Consider the following 19,767-nt stretch of genomic DNA (forward strand, 5'->3'; position numbering starts at 1 on the left):
ACAAATATCATATCATATAGAGGAAAAAAGGGGTGATTGGATCGGATAAGAGAAACAGAAATATATAAAAAAGAGTGAACGTGATGGAGATTGAAGACGCAAATGCCAGTTTTGCCCTCTTATCTTCCTCACAGCACTCAGCTCGCAACTCCCACTCTAGGCCCTTTTTATTTTCTTCCTTTTTCTCTGTGTTAGCATTACAAGTTGTAGAACAAGTCCACTGCTTGAAAGCATCAAAACGAGGACAACAAAAAGAGAAGACTCATTTAATACATCAAACAGAGAGTTTATTATTATTATTATTATGTATTAGTATTACTAGTATCTGCCTACCATTCTATTATTATTATTATTTATTTTTTATTTTTTGAGGGAAAAAGAGAGAAGGAATCGGATTAAGAAAGGCTTTCAACTCTTAACCCCAAGTAAGTTATGGATCCTTTTGTTGTGGGGTGGTGGGGAATTTCAAGCTTCATTTATCGGTATTTGTTATTCCCATCATCACCATCATCATATTTCTCCCTTTCTTTGTCTCTCCTTCGAAAAAAAACGGAATATGTTGATTAATTTTTTTTGTTTAATACTGTTTTCCCTCTTGTTTTTTTATTAGTGTTTGTAAGCGGAAGTTTCTCTCTATATTATTTTTTGTTACAGGCTTCAGAAAGTTGAGATTTTGATGGTAATGTAGGTGTTCTGTTGACGGCTCTCCTATTATTCAGCTTTCGTTTCCATGGATTCCTCCTTTGAGGGTAATTTTTTTTATAAAATAGTTCTTGTATTTTTTTATTCTGGATTATCTGTATGATATGTAATCAGGGTATTTGATGTTTTCTTTGCTTTTGGTTTTTAGTTTATTGAAGGTCGTTAAAGGTTAGATCTTTCAAAGGATTCGCAATTAGTCATACTCTTTAGTTTTTTTTTTATTTCTTGGTTTTTTGATTCCGGATGTAGATTGGAGTACATCGGTAAAAGAATTTCGCCTCATACTTGTTGAGTTCGATGGCCCTTTTCTTTTCTTTTTCTGGAATTCATTTTGTATCTTTTTTTGAATATGAGATCATACGGTCTTTTGATCTTCCTCAGCATTCTGATGCACTAGTTTCTTACAAATTATTTGCGTTGCGTGAATTTGACTCTTTATTTGCTGTATTTGCTTTCATAATGGAAAATGCATGTGGTGGCTTTTCTCTGTATCACTCTATACCAATGCATTATATAGATGTATATGAAGATGAACTAACCTAATGTTCTATCATGTTTAAATATTGGCACACTACCATCTTAAATAATCTCATCTGACCATCCTGACGACAGTGAAGAGCCTGAGGTTTTAGAAAGTCAAATTTCACTTTGTTCAAAGTTCAATCCCTTACTTGGGACAGCTATGATATCTTCCTATAACCAATTATGTCAAATTATCCTGTAAAAGATCCTTGGTATTTCACGTGCTGGAACATCCTTTTTATTTGAAGTCAACTTTTAGTTTTTCTGTAGTGGATCGTGGTATACTTTCATTAATCAAGTTTATTAAGGCATCTAGAGAAGGGAGGATTCTAGTCGAGCTTCTTGAATGACTGCTATGATTGGTTAATAACAGTAATTACCTAACATTATTGTTTCCTAGATGGAAAATAAATGTCTATATGAATTCCTTGTTTATTATTTTCAACATTTTGTCTAGTTGATACAAGTAATAGGATGTATGGTTTGTCGTGGTACCTTCTAGTGCTTACACTTTTTCACTTGCTATTTTTTGCTCCCTTTTGAATAGGAGTTGCACTTGATCCATCAAAATGTAGTAAATTGAGTATGGGTGAAAAGAGAGAGTTAGTCTATGAATTATCAAAGAGGACAAACAGGGCCTCTGAAATGCTACAATCATGGAGCCGCCAAGAGATTTTACAGATCTTATGTGCCGAGATGGGGAAGGAAAGGAAATATACTGGATTGACTAAGCTGAAAATTATAGAAAACCTTTTGAAAATTGTAGCTGAAAAGAATTCGGGGGATCGTGAGGGTGTAGCAGATCCTGAATTGCAATCTTCCCCGACAAATGGCCAGAAAACATCCAAAAGGCAGAGGAAAGCTGATCATCCGTGTCGACTGCCTGTTCTGGTGAATGATCCTCCAATCAATAATAGCGGAAATGATATGACTAATGCTATTTATTGTAAAAACTCAGCTTGCAGGGCTAGCTTGAGACAAGATGATACATTTTGCAAGAGGTGTTCCTGCTGCATCTGTTATAAGTTTGATGACAACAAGGATCCTAGCCTGTGGTTAATTTGCAGCTCAGAGCCTCCTTTCCAGGGAAATTCTTGTGGCATGTCATGTCATCTTGAGTGTGCTTTAAAACATGAGAAGTCTGGTTTTCGTAAAGATAAACGGCATGCAGGACTTGATGGGAGCTTTTATTGTGTACGATGTGGGAAAGTAAATGATTTGCTTGGGTAAATACACCTAGATGCTATTTGTTCTCTCCTCTCTCTCTCTCTCTCTCTATTATATATGTATATGTATATGTATGTCTATCTATCTAAACATCCTTTTTGTTTGTTTTCTTTGGTATACTATTCAGTCAGTTTGAGCTTTTGTTTTCTATTTTGCTGTGGTGCTTTTCAGATCTTTTGGGTGATAAAAATTATGGATAACTTCCATTAACCATAATGCTAGAACTTGATATTTACTATTATTATGTTCGAAGATTCTAAATTATTGCTTGATTGTTTCCATTTTATACCTCATGTTGTGACACTATAAGAATGAGGAGACGAATTGTTTTCTATTAACTTTGTCTGGTATTAGACAATCAGACTTTCATCGATTGTTTTCTGCAGTCTGTTTAATCATATAAGACAGCTTTATGTTTTTTTGTTTCTATTCCCTGAATGCACTTTGTTCTTGCCTATGCCTTATGGATAATTTCTGTTCTTCATAAATCATGTTCTATTTTTTCTGATGTTATTTGTTGACTGTAATTTGAATCCTTTTGATGATACTGTCTGTGATGAAAAACTCATTTCTTAATTAGTTGTTTTGACTGTAATCATTATCTTAACTGTTCTCTTGGTTCTTATTTACTACACTTTCCCACTAGCTTTGTGAGAATAAGTAATTGAGTTACAGTAGTTGAATTATCTAATTTTCAGATTCTTTTTCCCAGATTGGTTTATGATAGAAGTTTCAAATTTTAAATCTAATCAGTCCATTGGTTAACTTTTGAGTATAGTTTATTATTCCTCTCTTTTCTGTAATCTTTTAGAGCCAAGACTATTTGTTATCATGGTTTTTATTTATTTCACCTTTCATTGTATATGTTAGCATTTTGACTTTTTCTTTATGTGGTCACTTTTTGTGTGTGTTTAACCAATGATGGTAGGGTTAATGTTATTCTATGAGTTTTAAAGGGTGCATCTAATATGTAGAGCATAAGGACTGCAGAAACGCTAAAGTTACAGTAATAATCTTTGTTGTTGCTGTTTTTATCAATATATTTTCTAAGCTTGCAGAGTAGAGTTCATGACTACCATGTCCCTTTAAAGATTTCATATAAGATTCCAAGTTAATTGAGATTGTTTTCTCCATTAAAGGTTAACTTAGAAAATTTCAACAGCAAGGTTGTTATTTTCATCAAGATGAGGACGAAAACAATTGTGTTGACTTTTTTATGTACTTGAATTTGGTTGTCAAGGAGTATACTACATCATGTAACATTTGCACATATGCTAAGTCCCACTCTAAAGGTTTTTGGTATTCTGTTTTGCCATTGATTTTTTTTTTGGGATAGTTCTGCCACTTTGATATTTACTCTTAATGTGCTGCACTTTCATCATGTTGCATGTAGAGCCTTTTTTTCTCAGAAAAACCTAAATTTCACTTTTGATTTCCACAAACTAGTTGAATTTTAATTAAATATAATACCAATATGCTAAAAATGTCCATTACGGCACTATATAAGGAAGAAGGCGTGTAAATATAGATAAACTAAACCAAAAATATTATGTTAAATGATGCTTTTTTTATTTATTTATTTAATCATGAAATGTCAATGCACAGTTTGATCAGACTGGTTCCATTCACTTTCGATATTCATATAGGTGCTGGAGAAAACAACTGATGGCTGCGAAAGATACGAGGAGGGTGGACATACTCTGCTATCGCGCCTCTTTAGGCCAAAAACTTCTTAATGGTACTCAGAAGTATCAAAAGCTTTCTGAGATTGTTGACGAGGCTGTTAAGATGCTTGAAGCTGAAGTAGGTCCATTAACTGGTGTGCCTGTGAAGATGGGTAGGGGTATCGTCAACAGGCTTTCTTCTGGACAGGAAGTGCAGAGACTCTGTTCTTCGGCAGTTGAATTACTGGACAAAATGATTTTTGATACGATCTCAAATTCTTCACCAGATCTTTCATTACCTGGTAATCCTTGAGTTGTATTTCTCTTGATAAATGGTTTTTTATATGATTTCAAATGAATTGTGTATCCTGTCTAATCTTTTACTTGCAACAGAAGTTCTTTACTCCACAGTCACCTTACATTCAAGTAAGTTTTCAACGGAGTATATTCTGTTGATGTTTTTCATATTGTTCTTCATTTTCAGCAGGTCCAAGTTCAAAATCTCCGGCAGTTGTACGCTTTGAAGATGTTCAACCGACTTCCCTTACTGTGATTGTGGGTTCTGAAGAAACTTTTCCAGATGGTATTATTGGTTACACCTTATGGCATCGCAAGGTTCATGATAGGGATTACCCTGTTAAATCAACTTGTACATTGTTTGTACCAAATAGAAGGTATATTGTCACAGGACTGACTCCAGCTACGGAGTATTATTTCAAGATAGTCTCCTTTGATGGAAAAAGAGAGTTTGGCCCATGGGAAGTTCCGATTTCGACTGCCAGTAGTGGGGATGAAGTACCAAGCTGCCCTGTGATGGGAAGAAGTCAGAGCCCTGCTACCAACTGTAGTAGCCTTTCTAATCCATCCTCTGTGGAGGATGAAACTAATAACAATACCCCACACAGTGATCAGAATGATGACCGGGCTGACAATTATGTGACGTATTGCAAGGACACAGAAAAAATTATTCCCACAAATCTATCCGAAGGTGCCACCAACCGCACTGTCCTTGGTGAAGATGGAATTCCTGCAGATGAAGTTTCTCTGTTGGGTGCAGACCATGCCATGGAGATAGTTGGTCCAATGCCTGATTCTGATGTCTTAGATGTTGAGAAAAAACAGACATCAGAGGATCCAATTAATGAGGAGACGAGCACTGATAATGGCTCTGATGCCCCGGTTCAGACTGGTACTGAATGCGTGCCATTTGTGGGTTGCTCAGAAGCTGGCCTGCCCGTTACTCCCTGCAGGATGGAAATAGTTAAGGATGTACAAGGAAGGAGTGGGAGATGTAAATCCAGCAACAAGGACCGGAAGGATAGGACCGGTAAAGGAGATGATGCTCTTGATGGTAGCTCTTCCAAGAAAAGAAATGGGGAAAGGCGGGACGAAGAATGTGTGGAAACCGGTGTCTCAGAAGTGGACTTTGAGCATTGCGTGAAGGTAATCAGATGGTTAGAGTGTAAGGGACATATTGAGAAGAACTTTAGGCAGAAATTCCTCACCTGGTATAGTTTAAGAGCCACCCCACAGGAGGTGAGGATTGTTAAGGTCTTTGTCGGTATCTTAAGTGAAGACCCAGCATCTCTTGCCGAGCAGCTTGTTGACACATTTTCGGACTGCATCTCAAGCAAAAAAACGTATGCTGGGCTTTGCATGAAGCTTTGGCATTGACGTCAGTGGGTCATATGGTAGCCCTATAAGATGTTTTTGAGTACAAACCTGGACCAGGGCTTGTGTTTAGCATAATTTTTTAGACCCGTAACATATATTCTTCATTCTCATATAGATAGATCATGAATCACCATGATTTATATATTAGCTTTTGTCATTCTTATGATTATGTAAGGATGTCAGAGTTGTTATCCTTTAATATAACAGTTGTTGGCTGGTTTGCTAATTAATGGTGGTTTCAGTTACATTCTTTTATAATGTCTTTATAACACATTGAATGGCAGCCACTTTCCCCTAATAACCAAACGAATGGCAAGTGAGGATCTTTTAATATATATATTATCTTGGGGGAGCTTGTTAATTTTCATCAAGATGAGATTGTTTAGGAGGTTTAAAGTCGAATGGGGTGAGATGAAAGCCCTGGTAGCACTAATATACTGAATTCGCAACACTCGAAACTAAAATTTCACTTAAAAGGAGGCAGATTCTGATTACTCGAGGAATAGACATTGTTACTCCACCAAAAAGCTAAAAATTTATGTAGTGAAACAAGCCTTTTCCAGTTTCTTTTATAATAAGCAAAAGAAGAAGAAAAAAACCTATATTTTTCAGGAGGCTATTTCTCCTAGTTAATTCAGGTACACATTTTATGCTTCTCTGCATATTTTTTTAATGAAAGTTGCGTGATATTTCAGGGTTTAACCTTCAACTGATAAACACACCAACACCAATGGTTACGAGTTGATACTCCAACTGGGAAGCTGATGTTGTTGTTCAGAATGCTAACTGTGACCCAATATTGCATGAAACAAAAACAGTAGAGGTGAGGCTCAGCTTGTTGAAGGAGACAAGACGATAATCAGCATCTTGAATATCACTGGGATACGCTGTTCGTATTCTAGACCTGAATAACGATATTCTTCACCCTCCAAACAACACTCCTTTACTTCCATGTGACTCCTCTGATTTCCTTTGTTTAAACCTCAAACGCCAGAAGAGAAGCTAATTGAAAGATGATCACTGCTGGGGTTTCTACCAAGGAAATGGATGAGTGGTGACGAAGCAAAAACATAGCAGGTAGAGAAAGGAGGAAGATTACTAACAACACTCGAGAGCTTGTGCCTGCTAACCCCGCTGAAATGTCTTCAAATCCATTTGCATGCTCAACTTGGTTATTTCTTACATTCTTTTTCCTTTTAAAAACCCTATATTTTACTACTCCTAAGTAATCGTAATTAATTAGATCGGGATGCTTTATTTTTTGTTTTATACATTCAAATAACAACATAAAGAAAGTTTGTTAGGGTCTGCACATTAGTTAATTTAGTTTTAATTGTTGGTGGACAAAATGTAACTTTATCAACCTTTGGGCTTTAAGTTCCATCCCAGTTTCCTCCTTTAGAAGACAAAGTGATGGTATGGGTCTATTTGTTTTAAAATTTTTTTCTTCAAATGTCAAAAGAATGGACGAATCTAGAGTGAACGTTACGTACTAAAATATACTATTAATGTGATATATCGAAATACATTACAAAACAAATTGTGACACGTATAAAGGTTCAGCAAAAGCTAGCTTTGCAGTGAATCCCATGGACATTTCTTTCACATCACTTTGTCAACCTTCAATTTTGTAATTCAACTTCACATTCATATGCACCAAATCCATCTATTTTAATTTTGCTCCCTTATAATCCTTGTACGCTATTTCAAATAAGACCCGTAAATATTTTATGATTACACGAACTACTAACCATGATAATCCTCATATAATATTTCAAATAAAATCTGTAAATATTTAATAATTACAAGAACCACTTACTATAATAATCCTTATCATTATTGTTTCTTCATAAAAGAGACTCCAAAGATGCATGATAGGACGATTTAGATGTCTACACCAAATATTCATTATCGAATGGTAAATATGTATATGTGTAACCATAAAACAAAATTCACATGCACCAAATCTATTTTGATTTTGCTCTCTTGTAATGCTTTTATAATATTTCCCCCCCTTCCGGTTCTCAAGATTTTATCTTTATTAATCCGGATCGATCCATGCCGTACACCTAATTTAGGTGGGTGAGCCTCGCAACAGAGATTTTATGCATACACAATTATTTGAACTCGAGGTTTGCTTAAACGATACCAAGTTACTTATCGCTAACCATAATAATCCTTGTATAATATTTCAAATAAAATCTGCAAATGTTTAATAATTACACAAACCACTAACTATACTAATCCTTATAATTACTGTTTTCTTCATAAAGAGTTTCCAAAGATGCATGATACGACGACTTGGATGTCTAAACCAAATATTCATTATCTTATGTTAAATATGTATATGTGTACTATAAAACAAAATGATATTAGTAGTGTACCGTTAAACAAGTTTCAATTTAGTCGACTTGATAAGTTATTTTATAATTTTAATTTTAATTTTTTTTTAAGTTAAATCGAGTTTATGAAAATCAAATTAAATTCAATAATTCGATTTACTATTTAAATTTAACTATAAATAATTATAATATTATAGTAATATTTTATTTCAATTAAAACGGTATATATATAACTTAATATTTCTTAATATATCATGTATAATTGAGGAATTTGACTCGAATTTGAAAATTAATTAACTAATTACAAAAAAAAAAATTAAGTTAATATAATTATTCAAATTCTATTTTATAACTCAACTCGAATATAAAATTTCTTCGAGTCGAATTTATAAAATTACGAGTTGAGTAACATCAAATCGAGTATTTTTAACATCAAATCAAATTGAAAACTTCAATTTTACTGAATTGAGTATTACGTGCCACCAAACTCATTTAACATTATTCTTAAAATGTTTGGAAAATTCATATTAAATATTTAGGATCTGCATTTAGCCTTAATTATGCAGCCAGCCTTGGTTCATTCAAAATTTGAAATTAGTCCTTCCAATCATCACAATATATATATATATATATATTCTTTTCCCAACTCCTAACACTTGAATTCTTAAATCATATTTTTACATCACATTTTAAATAATACTCTCTCCATTCCATTAAAATTATCCACTTTAATTTTAAAATTATCACATTTAAAATATATTAATAAAAAATCAACAAATAATAACACTTAAAATTTTTTATCTTTATTTCTCTCTCTTTTAGATCTATTAAAATAAACATGTCAAATCTATCAATCATATTTTAAAGAGAGAATTTTATCGTTTCTCTCCTTTTATAACTTAAATCTGTCAAAACTATGTATTTGGTCATCAGACAGGGGTACATATTTTTCAACTTTTCCGACGACGACAACAGTAAACACCTTCATTCATTCATCATTTCAAGATTCAGACTCAACTCGTGAAAAAAGTAAATTCTGACAAAGGTGTCGGTTAAACATAAGAAACAAGAGAAGAAAGTGCATCTCCTAAAATATATATTCATTTGGTACAAGATTAACCACCAGCAAACATATATATATATATATAAATGGAGGACAAGAATCCCTAATCGACACTTGAAATTTCAAAGCTGAAAATGAGGTTATCGAATCTGTCCTTACAGCATGCAGGTGGTACTGATCTCAAGCCTCCAGTTTAGATATTTGGCGCATCATACTTTTATCAACCACTCCATTCAGCTTTCCTCCATTGGTGATGTTCCGGAGAAGGATAAAGAATGCCCCAGTTCTCTTGAACACTGCTTGCATTTATCATTCAGAACTGGTGGTATACGGATATGTAACTAAACGCCCTCTACGATTACTCGACAGAGGCTGTCCTCTTTTCCAGTAAGGATTCAAGGAAAGCTGAGCACAGTTTGGTAAGGGGTGGAAGATTATGAGATGATCCACTGAATATGGTTTCCCAAGGTCTCTCAGATGGAAATGATGGAACCCAAGGAGTCTCAGGTATCTTCTTGTTAAACTCCGGTAACTCCCCATAGATGGATTCATACCCATACTGCCCTCCTTGTCCTGTCATACAAGATTAAATAATTTTAAAAATTGATAAAAAAATGATCGGAAAAATCAATACACAAAAAACATTGTTTCAGAAGAAACTAATCATAAACCGGATTACTTATGTTTGTGTTCGTGCATTTTGGGTAAAAGAAGAGCCTTCCAACATGGGAACCCAAGCTACATACACGTGATATCCTTCAAGTTCTTATAAACATGGATTGCAAATCTAGCATTTCATAAGAGAAAGAATCACATGTATGTAGCTAGGGTTCCCATTAATAGTGATAATAATCACTAGTGAATGTCATGGACTTGATTAGGATAACAAAGAGGATATGATTATAGAACAGAAGCCTGACCTTTGAGTTCAAGGGCAGAAAGACCCTCCTTTTTGCTCATGTTAACCTCATGAGCATCTTTACAGTATGGATCAAAAACAACATATTCATGATCACCATTCATGTATGCAAGCAGCACCTCAGGTGTTTTACCATCTATAATGATCTCTTCAGCAGAAGATGGATTTACTTGAAGAAAACCAAGAGCCCCGCCCTTGGCCTGAAATAATCAAATAAGGAATCATACAACATAGTTATGCACTATGCGTAAGCCAAAATTGGAGAGTGTTATACACGCGCACATTATCATCAGCATCATCAAAACATGTCTGGTGTCGCAACTACTTGAAAGCCAATAGAGAAAACATAATAAATATTCAACGGCAACGCTAAGACTACCATGTGTTTGTATGTATGTAACATATAGTTCTTCATGACAGCAATAAAGTTTGTTTTTCCCCATTTCCACTTGAATAATCTCCACCTACTCTTGCTTCAATATTTATGATTATTATCCCCAATATAAATCAATATGATAAAATTAGGAATGAAAAACCTTGCATTGGAAGAGGAATTTTCCTATTACCATATGGAATCAAGAACTAAATGCTTGTTAAATGCCCAAAACATGGAAACAATTGTTAAAAAAACTTAAAGATGACAAAAGTTGAGCACTGGTGCCCCCAAAAAGGAAAAATAGTTCTGTTTTAATTTCATGCCATGCGGATTAATTTTTCATTAAAATTACCATCATTAAAAGAAAAAAATACAAAGAACCCAAAAGCCAACTGTAATTTTTATCTCCAGAAAATAATGCTTTAGCAATATAATCTTCTCTATAGTTAAAATAACATAAAATAAATTTTGTAAATGTCAACATTTAATGTTTCTAAGCTACTAGGTCTGACTAAATTGCAAGTAGATTGTCAACCGAAGTTGCAATTCTCAAAATAGTTTATCTTTGGGCATATATATATATATCATCTTCATGAAAAGCTCAGTTTTTCACTCATAATATTGACGCTTAGAATAGAATGAGATCATACCTTCCTCACAGACCAAATTGCAGTAGGAACAGGATCGGTTCCATTGTATAATAAGATTACACCATCCCTTCCTTTAAAAGTAGTTTCATTGGATGATTCAGGAAGCAGAGCCAGAGCAGCAAAGGAAGATGAATTAACTGCAGAAGATATAGCTGCACAAATAAAAGTAACATAAAATATAACATTCCCAGAAAAAATTGAAGTAAAAAACTCATTTTCACTTAACAAATTTCATATGCGTAAAATTAAGAAGGCTACAACCTTATGAGTGCAGAAGCACAGGGCAAAATGCAAGCAGTTTCCAAGGAGAAAGAAAAGAGAACTGCAATTACGTTTTACATCTGCTGCATACTTTATATAACTTGCCTTTTCCTTAACTACTTCAAATTTTAGGTGACTAGCAGAGGGTTTATTAGATCCACGAAATTGGCAGTTAGACATTTGTACTCTAGCGATGAATTTGACATTCATTGTTCAGGCATCTATAAACTCAGCAAATTCAGAAAAAATTAATTATCGCAAAGTTCAGCAATCATCAAAAGGTTGTCATGTTGTTTTCTATATCAAAATGACTAAGTAATTTCAGTGACCTACCTTGAGATTTCAAGAAACAAAGGCATACAACTTAGAGCAGGAGGATCTCAAAATCTCTTGCTTCGATGATCATATTTAGATAGGGGTTTTTTGTGGTGCATTCAGAAAAAAATTAACCTGGGACCTCTCCAGGCCTCAGAAAATCAAAGCTCTTTGCAAGTATACTGTTAGCTGAAAAGAGAAGGAGCTTCACCTTCTATACGAAGCTTGTACGACCACGATAGAGATAACTTTGACATGCTCCAGACAGAAAGTTGTGGATTTGAACCACATGATGCTGCTACAAGATTATCCGACTTCCCAAGGAATGATAGATTTACAATTGGCTGTGCGAAACATAGAGACAAATGAGCATAAACTAATTACTAAACACACATAATACATTTTAATGTTCCATACATTATTTTGTCAAATAGAGAAACTCCCTGGTATGCAAAAACCAGGAAAAAGAAAGATGGTTCATGTTCCACCAAAAGAAAGCATAGGCAGCATAACTAAATGTAATATGGAGAATTTCCAACAGAGAAGGAACTTGAATTCTCAAATTTGTTCCTATACTCTCCCTTGATTGTCCCACTTATATGTTATCCCTGTATTTACTAAATACCTTTTTTTTTAATTAAATACTTCTATCCATCAAGACAAAGGCCCTTTGAAATCAGTATAGTCTTGTTGTTTGCAAAGACTGAGCAGCAGAGATAGTTATTACCAGAAACGGACCAGAGCATAATGGCTAGGCCAAACCCGGCATTTATTTATGTGAAAATTTTCTTATAAATAGTTTTAAAATCACAAATAAGAGAAGACCTGGTAATAACAGTTGAATTACCGTGAGAGTTTCTCCAAGTACAGCCAAGAGGACATTCTTGTATGGGTTCCATAATGTAATAAGGGTTTCAGCCGCGACAGCAAGAACAGTACCATCAGCAGAAAATGCAGCAGCAGTCATTGGCCTTTTTCTGCAAAAGGGAAGAGAATATATTGCAATAGCAGATTTATATATTTTAATCCACATGACGTAGAGAAGATATTGCCAGATATGTATTGCAAACTATCAAACTCTGTTTTTCCAAGCACACCTAAGACCTAACTAGGACATGCCAAGTTCCAGGGTTAAAAATAACTTCTGAATAGGGATTCATTAATGTGAAACACACAAGGAAAACATAGAAAATGCCCAAATGAATTTAAATATAATCAAGTAGCTTTAACTGCAACAAAAATCCCAGCAAAAATCTGCATATGCCCAAGCATAACATTCCATCCATCAGTTATGTCATTTTTTCTTAAAGAATACGGCCTAATTTATGTCTTGAACATATGTAAAACTGACTTCTACGGTGCAAGAATGCAAGTAAATTTAGAATTCATACTTATAAGAACCAACAGAATGACAAGTCCAGCTAAAATTCTGATGCATTTGATCATTCTGTATGATGTCATTGTTGCATCTCCAAACCTGAAATATCAAAAAAAACAAAAATAGAAGATTAATATCATGAAAAAGAGCAAGAAAACAAAACTATGCTGATCCAAAATTACCTTGAAGTCACCACCGAAAGATGAACTAACCACCATATTACCAGAAGGATGGAATGTAACAGCAGAAATGCCCGCATCCCTAAATAAATGTCGAGTATCATTCTGATGTTAACTTCTAACACTGATAATAAAAGATAGTATATTCTAATCTACATGAAATTCAGTTGCAACTTTTGGTATATTAATACAAATATAATAAGTGTGTCAGGACGAAGGATTTCATTTGTAGTGAAAATTCACAATTCTGAAAGCAAATTAGCTTTTTAGGGTAAAATAAAATTAGGAACTGACAAATTTTTTGGAATCTGGACGAGTGATTTTAAAAGCTCAAATATCTTATTTCAAATTCCACATTCGACCTGAAGAGGCGAAATTTAAGAAGTTTCTAGTTTTCTAGTGAGATATCAAACATGCCGAAACTTTTATCATCACGAACTCTTAACTAAAAAATTATTTGCTATACATTTCTAGATTTTTTGTATAATTAACAATATCTCTACATATTACATGATTTACTAACACCACTGCAAAGATCGTACTTTTCTTCACATTTTTCTTATTCTGCCCATAATAGCATTGTTGGTGCTACTACAAATTTTCTTTAATCTCAACAAATTCCAATAATCAAAATTTTATTCTAAAAATCCTTGTCCAAAACAATGCAATTATCTTAAATTGATGATTTTGAAACTCCTCCATCTCAAATTTTCAAAATTCCTCATCTAGATTCACCCTAATAGAAAAACCAAGGAAAAATCGTCACGGGAAAAATTGAACTACGAAATGTTAAAATGCCATATTTTCAAGCATCACGGCAGCATGAAAGTAGAGCTAGAAATAAGCTAAACTCTGGCCAATCATCAGGCATTAATCTCATCAAATTCCAATAATCAAAATTTTATTCTAAAAATCCTTGTCCAAAACAATGCAATTATCTTAAATTGATGATTTTGAAACTCCTCCATCTCAAATTTTCAAAATTCCTCATCTAGATTCACCCTAATAGAAAAACCAAGGAAAAATCGTCACGGGAAAAATTGAACTACAAAATGTTAAAATGCCAATTTTCAAGCATCACGGCAGCATGAAATTAGAGCTAGAAATAAGCTAAACTCTGGCCAATCATCAGGCATTTATTTCCTATTTCGGAGGGAGGGACTAAATGAACAGGTTCACCTGTGTGGCTCATAAACAATTGTTGACAAGCTAAATTCTTTGTTCTGAGACCCTGCTTGCCAAAACTTGAGGCAAACTAGGCCACCTATGCCCTCTTCAGCAAGTTTCACTTCAGAAGTGCTCATCAGAGAGCCATCAACAGAGAGAGCCACTGCAGTCACTATAACCTGTAAAATTAACCTAGTGGATATTAATTACAGTCAATAACGAGTAAAATTCATCACAAGACATAAAACATGATTCAATTTACCGTGGCATCATCGCCTGGTTGATGGTTTCTCTCACAAACTTGAACCTGAAAGACAGCATATTTAGAAAACTTCAACTTACAACTTTTAGCAAAAAAACAGGAACCTATGGTATTAAAAATGTTGTATTCCATTATAGTATAGCAGCATAATTGCAAAAGGAATCCATATACAGGCTACATGTCCAATAAGATTTAAGCAGCAGATATAAAAATATCCTCACCTCAGAAATTCCACGATCATCTAATAGGCTGTAAAATTGGATGCAATAATTCTCTGTACGTAAGGCAGCCAACCCAGCAGTTTGATCAAAAGCAATCCCACTATCCAAGCCTTTGTACATCTCAGGATAACAACAAGGAGCCTGAAACAACCAATATAAAAGCAATTAAGTTATATTAGAAGATAACAGAAATACATTCCAAGGTTGAGGGCATTTAAATAGAGTAACAAAGGTTACTAAAATTCAGATAGTGCTGATAAGAACAACCTTTATCCCCGAAATAGTCTTCAAAATTCCCATTGAAGGCATTTTCAGTAGATGAATTTGATTATCTGCACAAGATATCTGAAGGCCTGAGTTAGTACTTTTTGTAATAACTAAAACTAAATAATGATCTCTTAAAGAAACAAGAAGGCAATAATACATCTGTAGGTAAAAAATATACTAACAGAAGAAAGGGTAGGGTCAGGAGAGTCTATAAAATACAGCAGAGGAGATCCAATTCGTGGCAGAAATTTCTTCTTCCCAGTGTCTAGTTGCCAAACCACAAGCACTCCTTCCTTTCCACCTATATATTAGCAAGAGTCTGTGTTATAAAAGACAATTAACTTCTTTTGAGCGTATGAACAAAAGAGCCAGAGGGGAACAATGAGTGGAAAAAATCGATCTGAAGCAGGTTGCTGTCAACTATTGAAGCCAACCACCAAAAACATTTGTATCAAACTTAACACATTCAAGCACATTCTCTCTTCTCAATAATAATATGAAATTTATCATCATATGCAAATTGCAAGCACTCAATGAAAGAAGCACAATGTCACTAATTTAGGGTCCTCATAAAATAAAGAACACATTCAATTGGTGATTGGCTATCAATATCTAAATTTTGTAACATGACCAATATTGCAGAAAATTCAAAAAATAAAAAAGTCAGACCATTCTCATCTGCATGCCTGCAGTGCAAGGAACCCAAAGGCCTGAATAGATGTATGCAAAAGTTCATATGTTGTACATGTATATCAATTTTCAGTTACCTGAATACAAATATGCACCATCTGAAGAGAAAGAAAGGACATTGACCTCAGCAGAGTGCCAATGCCATGTGGAGCAAGAATCAGCATCATCATTATCCCTGACCCCAGGTTTGTCCTCTTGAATGCTTATCAACTTTTGGTTCTCAACTCCATTGCTTCCAGAAAAGGCTATATTACCAAATCCTCTCCAAGTTAAAATCCTACCTGTCACATCCCCTGCAGCTATAATTCTCTGAGTTGGATGGAATGCAATTGCAGTTATCTTCTTGGTATGGTGTAGTGTTATCTTCCTAACTGCCGCATGCTCAGATCCCAGATCAGGAACCTTCCATATATGAAGCCTGCACTTATTGCGGATGCCAAAGAATTTCCCTGATGGACTAACAGTTAAAACCTCTGCCTTTTTAGTCTGCAAAGCAACAGGAAAACATGGTACGATTTACATATGTGGCCAGTTCTTCAGGTAATCGTCAATTACTAAAATAAATAAACTTCCATAGAAATTTTTAGATTATACCTCTCCCAAGATTAATCTACCAACTAAGCGTGACTTGCTTAAGTTACACTTCCGGATCTGTCTTCTCAAGGCTTTGGTTTTCTCTTGTGTTTCCTTTGTATCTTCCGTAAACACATATGCAAAAAGGTCTTGATGCTTTCCCTTACCCTCAGATGGTATGTCAAGGAAAGATGGAATCACCTAATATTTAAGATGAAATAATAAAGAACTCATTAAATGGTCTTGTAAGGTAAAAAGAAAATCAAATTTTAATATAACAATTATAAATAGAAACTAGTCTGCACTCGTTATCAATGTAAAAAAAAATAAGCAATAATAACAGCTAGTATGCACTTATCTCCAACACACAGAAAAATTAATAAAGTTTGGAGCAAATTAGACCTGATTTGTTTCTTAACAATAGACAACCATAAGCAATTCAATTAGGCATTCATAAATATTGGCATCAAACATAGAACAATAATACACCGATTCATTATTTCTTTTAGTAGCGTTTTTTTTTTTGTTGCTCAAAAGCAACATGTTGGATAAAAAATGGGGATAGGTATTTTCTTCTTATTCAGAAAACTTTTAAGATATTATTTTCGCTATATGGTTACCATGGAGAAGATTGGCACTCGAATGTCGATAGTCTTCATTAGCTCAGGCACAGCGAAATCCCAATAACGAACAGTGCCATCAAGAGAGGCGGTCCAGCAATAACACAAAACCTTTGCGGCTGGACTCGATGGTGGTACCACTACGACCGAGGTGACGAGCGCCGTATGACCCTCGAGTGAGGTTATCTAAGTCCAGCCAACAAAAACAATAATATTGCAACTTCAGAAGATGAAATAAAGAAAAATGAAGCGCAGACCGAGGGAGAAGATTAAAGAAAAACCTGGAGGCCTGTGGCGGTGCTGAAGACGGAGACGGTGTTGGAGGTGCAGACGAGGAGTTTCTTCGCGTCGTTAGAGAAGGCAGGAGGTGAAGACACCATGCTTCGACCACCTCTCATCATCATGGTCGCGGCGAGGGACACCCTTCTCTCGGAAACTATTTGTTGTTAATCTTGGGTCTGCTCCTCTAAGCCCTAACTAAACCCAAACATTTTACCCCTCTTTTATTTATTTTCCCATTTTTATCCCTTTTATTTAAAAATATACTTCAAAAATAGCTTTTAAATTGGTTGAATAAATTTTCTTGAAAAATACCAAACGATGAAAGCTAAAATAATTTTGCCAACTTTTTTTTATTTTTATAAATTAAATAAATTATAACTTGATATGATTTATTTTTTTATAATTTTTAATAAATTATATGTTTTTTATAAAGTATTTTTAAAATAATATTATTCTTTCATCCAAATTTATTAATAGTAAAATCATTTATTTAATTAAAGGATATGTCAAATAATAAATTATTTAAATTATAAAATTAAATAAAATGTAAATTAATTTAAAATATTAAATAATTGTTATTTATGTTTTAATATATCGATAAGTTATTTAATATGATTATTCACGTGTTAAAATTCAAAGGATGATATATTAAATTATTTGTAGGTCCTATTATAATATATATGTGTGTGATTTGGTGGTGTAGACATTTATATCCATTGGTAGCAAATGAAGATGTAGGTAAACACAGAAAGCTGATACCAGAGAAATAATTAGCTTAAGGAACAGATCAGTTGGTAGCAACAGTCCATGGTTGAAAGCACAAATACTGCTCTAAACTTGTAGTTTATGACAGCAATAATTACTTGAAAGCTACCATTTCTATCTAATTACATTGGACTTGAGGGTTAATTCGTAAGAGACTTAAAGAGTGACACAAATAGCGAGACTGGGTTTCATTAGATAATTGGCTAGGAGGAGGCCATTTCAATTCCATATTGTCTCATTACAGGAGTCGCACATATTAGATTAGAACTTGACAATCCCGAATCACAAGAGGTATCGGTCCACGTTGTGCGAGTTGAATTATTCTTATTAGGGGCACCGGATTCCAACAAAAATGCTGCAAAAGGATTTGGAGGGGAATGAATCTCCGTTGCTCCTTCCAACATTTTCACCACCATGCTCATCCAAGGCCTAGAATCCGGCCGATGTTGAATGCACCACAAAGCTGTTTTCACCATTCTCTCCCCCATATCTCTGTCCTCCTCATCTACTCCGCACACCATCATCAACTCAACAACGCTTCCACTCTCAACCTTTTTCCACACCCACATCGGAAACCATTCTTGGCTTTCGGGAAGGTTCCTGTCAAGGTTCCTTCTCTTCCCAATGATCTCAAGCAGTAGCATCCCAAAGCTGTAAACATCACATTTATGTGTAATAGGATATGGCATCCAGAGCTCAGGTGCTGCATATCCCGGAGTGCCCCTTCCTCCGGTCATTGTGACATGAGTGTTATCCCTGTTGCAAAGCTTGGCCAATCCGAAATCCGCCACTTTAGGGAAGAAATTGGCATCCAAGAGAATATTCCCTGGTTTTATGTCGTAGTGGATAATCCGCTGCTGGCATTCTTCATGCAAGTAAGCAATGCCTTTGGCAGTGCCAACTGCGATGGCCTGAAGCCGTTGGAAACCCAGTTTCTTGTCCTCACCGAATAAGAACTTGTCGAGTGAACCATTTTTCATGTATTCATATACAAGAGCTCTCAGATTCCTCTCGAAGCAGAAGCCATAAAGTCGAAGCAGATTAAAATGGTGAACTCTTCCGATTGTACTCACTTCCGCCATGAACTGTTCCTCTATCCTTTTATCAGAATTTCCATACAGGACTTTGACAGCCACCATGGTTCCATTACTAAAGATTCCTTTATAAACAGCTCCAAAGCCACCCGAACCTAGTAAGTTGGTGAAATTATCGGTGGCAATGCGTAGCTGCTGGGAGGTAAATCTGATGGGCTTCTCCCTTTCCATGTCGTTGAGGAATCTATCCATGGTTAGTGTCAAAAACTGAGAGTCTGGGTAAACATTGTTGTTGCTTCCTGTTTGCTCTCTTTTATGGCATACGTATACTAAGATGGATACTTTTACAACAACGACCACTGCAAATCAGTTACAAATCACAATCCATAGTTATCCTTTCTAACTTGTATTAATTGTACAAGATTTGAATCGTGGAAAAACAACCAATAGCAAAAGCAAAGCAAAGCAACTAAAAATTTACCTACTATCACAATGATATATACGGTAGCTCCTGAACTATCCGCTGCATTACCTGTCGCCCCTGGACTTGACATTAATGAAGAGGTGAAAGTAGATCAAAATTAGTAGAATGGATTGACACGGTTTAGTTTAGA

The 19,767-nt window shown here is 34.8% G+C and overlaps 3 protein-coding genes across 4 annotated transcripts; 1 reads left to right on the forward strand and 2 right to left on the reverse strand.

Annotated features, from left to right (window-relative positions):
• Window positions 1–320: 320 nt before the first annotated feature.
• Window positions 321–6,041, forward strand: LOC120219063 (VIN3-like protein 2). 2 transcript variants are annotated; one of them, XM_039215908.1, is made up of 6 exons: window positions 321–425; window positions 655–749; window positions 1,772–2,450; window positions 4,098–4,417; window positions 4,600–5,812; window positions 5,885–6,041. In XM_039215908.1, exons 2-5 carry the CDS (start codon window positions 731–733, stop codon window positions 5,787–5,789), a joined length of 2,208 nt encoding a protein of 735 aa, XP_039071839.1. In that variant the 5' UTR covers window positions 321–425; window positions 655–730; the 3' UTR covers window positions 5,790–5,812; window positions 5,885–6,041. The 2 variants fall into 2 exon arrangements, with proteins under 2 accessions (XP_039071839.1, XP_039071840.1); XM_039215909.1 differs by having other exon boundaries at window positions 4,603–5,812.
• A 3,161-nt stretch (window positions 6,042–9,202) lies between these two features.
• On the reverse strand, window positions 9,203–17,551 carry LOC120219064 (WD repeat-containing protein 75-like). The gene is made up of 16 exons (XM_039215910.1): window positions 17,354–17,551; window positions 17,073–17,258; window positions 16,474–16,653; window positions 15,957–16,365; window positions 15,372–15,490; window positions 15,190–15,267; window positions 14,923–15,063; window positions 14,702–14,746; window positions 14,452–14,618; window positions 13,276–13,354; window positions 13,107–13,192; window positions 12,563–12,692; window positions 11,927–12,059; window positions 11,140–11,291; window positions 10,115–10,313; window positions 9,203–9,767 (listed from the first exon to the last, which is right to left on the reverse strand). The coding sequence occupies exons 1-16, from the start codon at window positions 17,474–17,476 to the stop codon at window positions 9,553–9,555; spliced, it is 2,442 nt and encodes an 813-aa protein (XP_039071841.1). The 5' UTR covers window positions 17,477–17,551; the 3' UTR covers window positions 9,203–9,552.
• Window positions 17,552–18,165: 614 nt separating this feature from the next.
• LOC120219065 (rust resistance kinase Lr10-like) lies at window positions 18,166–19,766 on the reverse strand. The gene is made up of 2 exons (XM_039215911.1): window positions 19,635–19,766; window positions 18,166–19,512 (listed from the first exon to the last, which is right to left on the reverse strand). The coding sequence occupies exons 1-2, from the start codon at window positions 19,705–19,707 to the stop codon at window positions 18,323–18,325; spliced, it is 1,263 nt and encodes a 420-aa protein (XP_039071842.1). The 5' UTR covers window positions 19,708–19,766; the 3' UTR covers window positions 18,166–18,322.
• Between the last annotated feature and the right edge of the window lies 1 nt (window position 19,767).

Source organism: Hibiscus syriacus, unplaced genomic scaffold, assembly GCF_006381635.1.
Source record: "Hibiscus syriacus cultivar Baekdansim isolate YM2019G1 unplaced genomic scaffold, ASM638163v2 tig00110204_pilon, whole genome shotgun sequence".
Taxonomy (NCBI): Eukaryota; Viridiplantae; Streptophyta; class Magnoliopsida; order Malvales; family Malvaceae; genus Hibiscus; species Hibiscus syriacus.

What these genes read in the sequence shown, in the direction of transcription:
- LOC120219063 (XM_039215908.1), top strand. An exon ending in AAAGTAAATGATTTGCTTGG is followed by an intron (nt 2,451 to 4,097) that starts GTAAATACACCT and finishes ATATTCATATAG; the next exon opens with GTGCTGGAGAAAACAACTGA. An exon ending in ACCAGATCTTTCATTACCTG is followed by an intron (nt 4,418 to 4,599) that starts GTAATCCTTGAG and finishes CTTCATTTTCAG; the next exon opens with CAGGTCCAAGTTCAAAATCT.
- LOC120219064 (XM_039215910.1), bottom strand. Translation starts at nt 17,476, where the DNA reads ATGATGATGAGAGGTGGTCGAAGCATGGTGTCTTCACCTCCTGCCTTC. An exon ending in GTACAAGCTTCGTATAGAAG is followed by an intron (nt 11,292 to 11,926) that starts GTGAAGCTCCTT and finishes TTATTTGTGCAG; the next exon opens with CTATATCTTCTGCAGTTAAT. An exon ending in TTCTGCCCTTGAACTCAAAG is followed by an intron (nt 9,768 to 10,114) that starts GTCAGGCTTCTG and finishes CTTGTATGACAG; the next exon opens with GACAAGGAGGGCAGTATGGG.
- LOC120219065 (XM_039215911.1), bottom strand. Translation starts at nt 19,707, where the DNA reads ATGTCAAGTCCAGGGGCGACAGGTAATGCAGCGGATAGTTCAGGAGCT. An exon ending in ATATATCATTGTGATAGTAG is followed by an intron (nt 19,513 to 19,634) that starts GTAAATTTTTAG and finishes ACTGATTTGCAG; the next exon opens with TGGTCGTTGTTGTAAAAGTA.